The 8,485-nt window shown below is 36.3% G+C and overlaps 1 protein-coding gene across 1 annotated transcript; it reads right to left on the bottom strand.

Annotated features, from left to right (window-relative positions):
- Positions 1-574: 574 nt before the first annotated feature.
- Positions 575-8,077, bottom strand: LOC109032685 (uncharacterized). The gene is made up of 6 exons (XM_019044942.2): positions 7,799-8,077; positions 6,495-6,540; positions 5,656-5,791; positions 4,193-4,381; positions 1,942-3,214; positions 575-1,138 (listed from the first exon to the last, which is right to left on the bottom strand). Exons 2-6 carry the CDS (start codon positions 6,515-6,517, stop codon positions 1,020-1,022), a joined length of 1,740 nt encoding a protein of 579 aa, XP_018900487.2. The 5' UTR covers positions 6,518-6,540; positions 7,799-8,077; the 3' UTR covers positions 575-1,019.
- Positions 8,078-8,485: the final 408 nt, after the last annotated feature.

Below are 8,485 nucleotides of genomic sequence, written 5' to 3'. Positions count from 1 at the left end.
ATTGAGGAATCACACTTGCTTTATAGACGAGCAGCGACAGGGAGTGAAAACAGATATATATCTATCAAACTATCATACATCACTTCTTACTTTATTGAGAAATGACTAAATGAGCGCACTGAGTACCAGTTCCCCTCCCCTCAGGTTAAAATTTCAAGTTCATCCATGCCTAACGCTGAGAACAAGCGTTGTTTTTAATTTTGATAGTCAGACTTGGTTATTTGTTTAAAAGGGATGGGCAAGTTGTTTAATGCTGACCTCTCCTCAACCATTTCTGAGTGAGCATCTAGGCTTGTGAAAACATTCTCAAAGAAACCTCTACCACTTGCTCCGATAGAATGTAGAAATAATTCATTTTAAAGTTTGGACTGTTAAGTATGTTCATTCCTTTTTATTTTTTAACACTCTGAACGATCAAAGAGACTTAAAGTAAGTTGGAAGCTTAGCATTAATACCTTTTTAAATCATGTTTCTTTTCCTTTGTAGTACATTGAAGGAGGACATGAAAAGCGCATTAAACTTTCGAATCGTTCTCTCATTAAAGGGGCTGAAAGGTGTAAGAAGACATTCCAAATTTAAAATTTTTATAATTTTATTTTAAACCAAGAGCAAAAATTCAACACAAAAATCTTATGAAACTTTTCAGTTCATGTCATAAGTACTTTGCTTCCCATCTATTCAAGAAAAAAAAAATCAATGACTTTTTCCAACTTAAATCTTGCAATGTTAAGCAGGAAAATTTTATAAATGACTGTCATGTGAAGAATAGTGATTAAGTAAAAATGGTTAACAGACAGAGGATCAGTACTCAAGAGTTTACTGAGAAATAATTTCAAGAGATTATCACAATATAATCGTCACATGGAATATCCTACCCAACAACTACTGTAATAACGTCAAAAATATGAAACTTAACTGACTACTATGATGGGTCTTCCCTGAAACAATATTGCTATCTTATACCTAGGAACAGACATGAGTATCAATTAAATCCGAAGTTTTCTAAACTACTCCTCGATTTAGAAAGCATCGATGATGGGAATTTTCGGTTTTACATCAAATGGTAACTGTTCAATGCATTTAATTTTTCCATTTTTTTCAAAGAACCTTTGAACACTTTTTCTCGCCATATTTTCATCTAGAAAAAAAAATAATTCAAAATTAACTGCAGGATTGATAAAAGTAAAAATATAAAAGAAGCTGAAAAACTATCTATCATGAGAAAACTTCGACAAGACAATTGACTTTTTGTCGGGTAAAGTTACCCAGTATCAGAAACCCATGATGCATAAAGTATTGTTTCCATACTTTTCGTTTAGGTTTTGTTCATTACAAATTACTGTATCTGTCTAAAACCATTATTTAATACTCTTAAGTAACTTTGGAATGAACACAAATTTAAAAGTATTAGGGTAACGCCTTTCTTGTAATTTACTCAGCACAAAATTTGGGCGTATTGCATAATTATTACGGAAAATCATGAGTGATAGCTTATGATAAATGATTATAGATTTATCTAAGCGGTTCTTTGGGAATTCAACAAACTGAATTTTGGAATTTCAAACTTTCCCTCTCTCCCATTCAGTGGCAAGGCGTGAATTATTGATTATCAATATTCCTCCATTTGAAGCTATGGTAAAGAATTCATTATTACGGTGTTTGTTGCAAACATCCTGTTTCTCAATCCTTTTTCATATGTGTAAGTGGTAGATCAATTGATATATCCGTAACACCCCTTGCCACTGCTTCCATTGTCTCGTAAATCTGCACTTGCCCGGAGAAATTGTGTCACACTTTCCTAAACCCCCAGTTCTTCCTATTTTAATGCAACACACTGGTATTTTCACTATTGGCTTAAGAGAGTAAAATTCATCCACTGGCCTACCGGATGAAAATTTTTTTCTGCATGCAAAATAAAGAGTGTCTGAGATGAGCCCTTACCTGCAGCCAAATGTTTATTCAGCAGTTCTTCTGTGATATGCTTGGCGATGGTCTGAAACAAATCTTTGTTCCCTATTTGTTTGGACTTGAAGTAAGGTCGAAGGTAATGACAAACAATCTTCGCGATACGTTTTCGGCAGATTATCTCTTGTTCTTCTGCCGAGAGATCATCATTATCGAACATGCAGCAGGGCCCGAACAAATCTAAACATTGTTTCTCCAGAGCCCGCCTTTTGTCAGGGGGCATTTGCTGCATGAGCTTGTTAAAGTAACACACTTGAGCAACACGTTCGGATAGCCACGGAACTAAATGAGACTTGAGCCGGACATTCGGGTCAACCTCAAGCTCTGACAAGACGAGTTTAGCATTATGCGCACTGTCGATTTCTGAACTGATGGGACTAGATATTTTAGGTCTCTTGATTTCTTTGATCTCAGATTCGACCGGGGACTGAGAGACTGAATTATTATCATGTTCATTGTCCGACAAATCTCGGCTGAGCTCTTCAATTTCTTGGCTGTCCAGAGGAAAGTCATCATCATCTGATCCCAGTAAATCTTTCATTATTTCTTCACAAGACTTGTGGCTGCTTCTGATGCTAGGAACATCAACTGACATTTTGTCACTACACGGTGGGTCATCAGCAAAGAGAGCTTGCAATCTATCATCTAAACTGTCATACGTTTTAGAGTCAGTCTCTTCAACATTCGATTTTGCTTTTTTGCCGACAGAGGAGTTCTCTTCCCCTGAAAAACTAGCTGCATAATCATCGATAATTTTTTTGACGATAACACTCTGACCTGCGCAGTCATAATTGCTTTGAGGCGTTGATAACAAAGAATTTTCTGGCTGACTTTGTGCGCACCCTGTGAGATCCTGAAAGGAGCGTTTGCGAGAGTTGTTTCTCGACAAATGATTAGGAACTGGTTTGTGAGATGACTTGTAAGAATTGCCCGTGTGATTAAAAGCTTGTGATGGACTAAGATTTGCACTCATATTATCATGAAATGATTTGTTGAACTGAGGGTTTTCGATATGGCTGAGTGAAGTCCTACGACTCAACTTTGTAATGCGCTGACTTGAAAGCGTATCCAAGTCTGTCTCCGTCCAAGGTTTGTGATCCGAGGTCTGTACCCCTCGGCTTAATCTACAAGGACGAAATTCAGTCTGAATATTTTTGTCCTCACGGAGACATAAATAATCACTACAAAGGCATCTTCCTAGCTCTTTATTCAATTGGCTGTTGTTTGTGAGATTTTTAATATCACTTATCTGGAAAACAAAAATGATCCTGCGATGAAATAAGGATGGCAAAACTGTAAATTATTTTAGATTAATTACACAATAATGGATTTTCCGATAAATTTACATGTTTTTTCTCTCTTTTTTTTGTAATGATTGATGCAAGAAAAAAACCAATGTTGGAACAGCCACACTCTGGCACACCTTGATTTATTCAGAAAAACATAGAAAGTAAGTTTACTTTAAAATCCACCCTTGTAACTGTAAAGTACCTAACATTTTCACCAACAGCTGCTCCTTTTCTTTACTGATTACAAATTATTTTGAGTTCAATGATTTATTGGATCTGTCTCCTGGAAAAAATCTATGTCTGGGTGTCTAAAATTCACGAGAAGAACATTCCCCATTTTTTCCAGGATTTCAGGCGGGCAGAATGTTCACAAACTGGCGATCTGTATTTCGCGGGTGAATGGTGTACACTCGGGCAGTAGAAGCGCTGATTATTTGTTTAAATTACTTCCACGACAATATGGAATAGTGAGTAGGGAACATTTTTATTTTGCAGGTGAAAGCGTACACTGATGAACTTTCTACACTCCTACAGGATTTCCCTCAGCAAAAGGATCAAAACTCCTTGACTCTTTACTATAAGAAAATAGCTACCTTTTTGCTTTAGACTTTAATCATTGTATGAATTAAAATTTCTAATTGAAACTTATTCTTCTGTTCACTATTCGGGTGTAAGCCAGAACATTGAACCCTGAACCAGACTGACTCATTTTAGTTGCAAAGACAGCACTGATTTTCTCCCCTCGGATTTTAGAATTCCAGTCTTTTTCTCAAAATTCCCTGAATGTTCTCCAATTCTCCTGTCTGGATGAAATTCTCCGAGAACTCCCAGTTTTTCTGATTTTCCAGATTTATAGATACCTAATATGGTTTGAAAAACTCTAAGAGTTCACAGAACAGGAAGGAATAGTCACAAGTCTAAAGCATATACAAACTTACAATAGTGGCCATGGTTCTTTGATAATAGCTTGCGACCATGCATAACCTTAAAGCTTTCTGTTCCATTAGTATTGCACAGTTTTCAATGCGCTTTGTTATCATGTCGCTGCAGTCTTTGAATCCTTTTTGGCATTGGAGGTAATTGTTTTTCAGCGAATTTCGAAGATGCTGCAAGTAAGTCAGTCTGACCTACACATTTTAAGAATGACAACACATATTAGTACTTGATTTAAGTATTAAATAGGTCACTAAATTAAAATTCTCCCATTTTCGAAAAGTAGAGTTTGCAGTTTTTTTTCTTTTGGAAAATATAAACTCAAAAGAAATAAGTTCGAAGTTGCATGTTTTGAGCTCTCATTCAAGTGCACATCCCTCCGAAAGCTAAAATGACGTCCGAGAACAAGCATCTCACAACGGGTGCACTATCGACCATGCAACTCCTCTGTCGCACTTTCTAAAGTATACGTGTAGAGAAATGAATAATTTTCATCGCCATCTTGGCTTTCTCAGTGATGCATGAATAAATACAAACTTAAAATACACAACTTAGAACTTGTTTTTCATGGCGTGATACTGTTAAAAAAATCGGGGGAAATTCCTGTTGACTGTAGGTATGCATTCTCTTCTTTTCGAAAATGCAAAAATTAAAAACTACTGAACAAGCTAATTGGTTGTGAACAGTTTGAGTAAGTAGCAAAACAAAGAGATGCAGAAAGTTTTTGCTCTTCCCATTATTCAGATGGATTTTCCTATTTTAAAAATACCTTTTCCTCTAAAATTTTCTACTGTCAGATATGTTTTTTTTTCTTCTTTTTTAAGAATTGCCAGGAGTTTAAACAGATGTTTTCCTTAATATCAAGAAAATTTTGACAGTCTTTCCATTCATGCATGCAACCCAATCACAACCAGCTGGACATAAGGTCATAAGTATTTACCACCACTGAATCTTGAATGATTCAAGTGTGAACTATACCTACCAGAGAAATTTAAAATTTGGGATTGGAGACTGGTTGCTCCACAGAGAAAATATTTTGAACTACCTTGTCTACAAAATATTTGTTTTAAATTTCAAACCTTCTTTTGAGATGTTGAACAATCAATATATATGGGAAATTGGGAATTATTATATTATTCCGAAAATAATTAGCTAACATGAGCCTCCATTGATGAAAATGGCTGCGATTGAAAATTCTTGATTTTTTGTCTAATGGTGGTCTCAGTCGGACTATAATCGGACTGAATTGTGCAATCAAGAACTACTACATCTATCGCATCCAAAAAAGCATTTACCGGCCTAGGGAAATTCATGGCACATCCATTATTCTAAAACCTTTTTCCAAGTAGTGTTAGTATTGTCAGGACGCCCTCTGTATACAAGAGCAGATAGGGGTATGGTAAATTGCCGATTGCAAGAAAAAAAGCCTACAAGAATCTTCAACAGGTAGTGTGAAAATCATACAAACCAGAGGCGATAGCAATATGCCATCCTCAAACTTGACCAAGTCTTCGTCAAAAGTATTATTGATATCCGTCTTCCAGCTTGGTAGATCTGTCTTTGTTTCTTCTTTCAGCATGAAAGCACTCACATTTTCCAGGATCCTGAAAAAGTTATACAGAGATATAGAGTCTACATAATAAGGTTCTTTCAGAACTTCAACATGGAATCTCCTCCAATTTCTCTTCAATATGAGATACTTTGTTCCATCTGGTGCTAACTTGCAGAGAGCTATGGTAAAGCATTTTTTGAAATCTCTCCTTTGCGAGCTTTAATGTATAGCTTACTGGCAGCGAGTGGAAAGGCGAGTAACACATTCAGACAAGTCTGTTATTTACGGTGCAAACGAATGGACACTACCTATGTGGACATGCTCTTTATTTTCAAGGAAAATAACTCAGATTTAAAGTGCATTGATTATTGAGAATGGATATTTTAGAATATTTTATAAGCCTCCATGGTGTCCAATTGAAACATTCTTCTACTTACTTAATTGCTAACATTCAAGCGTTTCCTAAAGTTCTTACAATTCTCTCCTCTTAAAATGAAGCCATCTTTCTTGCTCTCATTAATTTTAGTTGGCGAAAACTGTTGTCAACTTACAGCCTTTCCAATTGAATTTTCAAAGCTTATTTCTATTTTTATACATTCTTCTGATTTACTGCTCTAACTTCTGAGTAATAATATTAATTATATCTGCCTTATTAAGAACAATCACTGATTCCAGAGTTAGATATAATCAGTGAGACAAGTTGGACTTTCTGGAAATAATACTACAAATATACCTTGAAGCTAACTTTGTCTTACCAATTCAAATGTTCGGACCCCATGTTTTTTTCTTCTTTAATATATTCTGAAACAAAAGAAAAAAAGAAGCAAGTTGAAAAATCACACAAACTTAAAAAAACTGATCACAGGTTTGAGTTTTTCACAGGATTAAGGAGACGCCGGTTTATGGAGAAAATTAATTGTGAGAGAGTAAAAAACTTTGGCACCTACTGAAGTTCTATGTTCTTGAAATCTAGGTTGTTCCTACGTAAATTTTTTGGGCCCTATATTTCTAATTTGGGTACCCCTCAATCGGTCTCAAAGATTGAGTGTCAACTATTCCTTCCTTTTTCATCATGCTTACATGAGCAAAGCAAAGTAAAGCTGTAGAATTGGCGAACAGTAAAAAGAACTGCCTAGCAGAGATGCTCACCACTTGAGCGTAACATTGAGACTCCCACTTTTCTGAAGTTCAATGGGCATTCCTTTGACCCATAGAACACAGCAGGGTTTGAGTGGTACAGTGGGAGTCTGCTCTCCCATGACGATTTGAGTACACTTTCATCTTGTGTGCTGGCACTAAACATATAGGTAAGTAAAGTACCTTATTCCTTGTATTGGAAAACTAAAACCCATTTGTTACATGATGATGGTTAAAGCAAAGCAGTACTTAAGTGGCAAATAGTGTACCTAACAGTGCTTCCTTTTTAGAGAGGTTTCAATCACGTGCGGACAACGCCTCTGTCTGATCAAATTAGAAGCCTAGGCCCAGGTCTTACACAACTGTTGCAAGGATATGAATGGAGGTAAGAGCACCACTCACTGCAGTTATATCTTTATCCAAGCCTAATTCATGAGTTCATATTAGGAGTGGAGGCAAAAAGACTGATCACTGCATTCACTACAATAGAATGGAGGCGAAAAGACCGCTCACCGCATTTGCTATTCATAAATTCAAAACAGAAGAGCTCTTGTGAAAGTGCTGAGCGCAAAGTCTTCTTCCTCTTTTTTGGATTAGCTTCATCACCAATAGGTATTTTATCTTCGCTTTTATTCTTCTTTTTTCACTTTAACTTGAGCTATTTTCAATAGCTCCACTAGAAATAGTTTCCAGGTGTAGGTACTGAGCCGTTGGGGACTTACTTTTTGGAACAGCAGTGGTAAAAAATGAGACGACTACTACGACAGAAATTTTTTGCTGATTCAGCTCTCTACCTACAAACAACCTCCTTACTTGCGTTGGAGAATCTCTTCTTTGAAGATCCTACATGGTGAAATATAATTGATTAAAATGAATAAAAGTGGATAATTACTGCAACTTTGAGACGTAACACAAAACTTACCCCAGAAGAAAATGTTGCATTTATTTTGGGATTGGATTCATAGACTTGACTAGGGAACTATGGTATGAGAATTCAGAAGATTCAAATTGAAAATAATGTTGGCACTCAGGGAGCCCGTAATCAGTGAAGAGTAAACACAAAGTTTTGCATAATGGTAGATTAATTTAAACCACCAGTTCTGATAAAAGTAACACTTTGATCGCTAATTCTCTCGAAAGCAAGAAACGAAAATGTAAACAAGCTCCTAACCACAAACCACAATATTTTTGCAAGAATCACGTGATGAACTCAAGTGAACGGTGAGGAAGAAGGGAGGGGAGGCAAATCGCAGAGGCTCAACGTTCATCACCTACGGCGGGAAAAATGTGGTTTTAAAAAAAGTTCGCGAATAATTTTTTTTTTTTTTTCTCAACGAATTTCTCATTCGTTTTGAAACATCCATATACTTAAATCATCAAATGAACGTGCCAGCGGGGGAGGGGTGCATAAGACGCGTTTACTCGTGTTGAAAACATTTTTTGGGAAAGCCCTGTCAAGACTCCTACCAAAATTTCACGAAATTTTGCGCGAAACTTAAGTTTCGTAAACCTATCTCTGTGTGGACAAGGCCTTCCATTCTTAAGAAATGAACGAAAAAATTTTGAAAGAACAAACATAAATGTGGATTAATAATTTTAACTTCCGCCG

Source organism: Bemisia tabaci, chromosome 5 (assembly GCF_918797505.1).
Source record: "Bemisia tabaci chromosome 5, PGI_BMITA_v3".
Lineage (NCBI taxonomy): Eukaryota > Metazoa > Arthropoda > Insecta > Hemiptera > Aleyrodidae > Bemisia > Bemisia tabaci.
The sequence above is the reverse complement of the archived record's forward strand: the minus strand, read 5'-3'. Positions and strand labels throughout refer to the sequence as shown.

Coding starts and splice junctions, on each gene's coding strand:
- LOC109032685 (XM_019044942.2), bottom strand. CDS start 6,517: ATGGGGTCCGAACATTTGAATTG. Junction 4,382..5,655: donor GCATATTGCTATCGCCTCTG/GTTTGTATGATT, acceptor TAAAATGTGTAG/GTCAGACTGACTTACTTGCA. Junction 1,139..1,941: donor GAATAAACATTTGGCTGCAG/GTAAGGGCTCAT, acceptor TTTTTTTTCTAG/ATGAAAATATGGCGAGAAAA.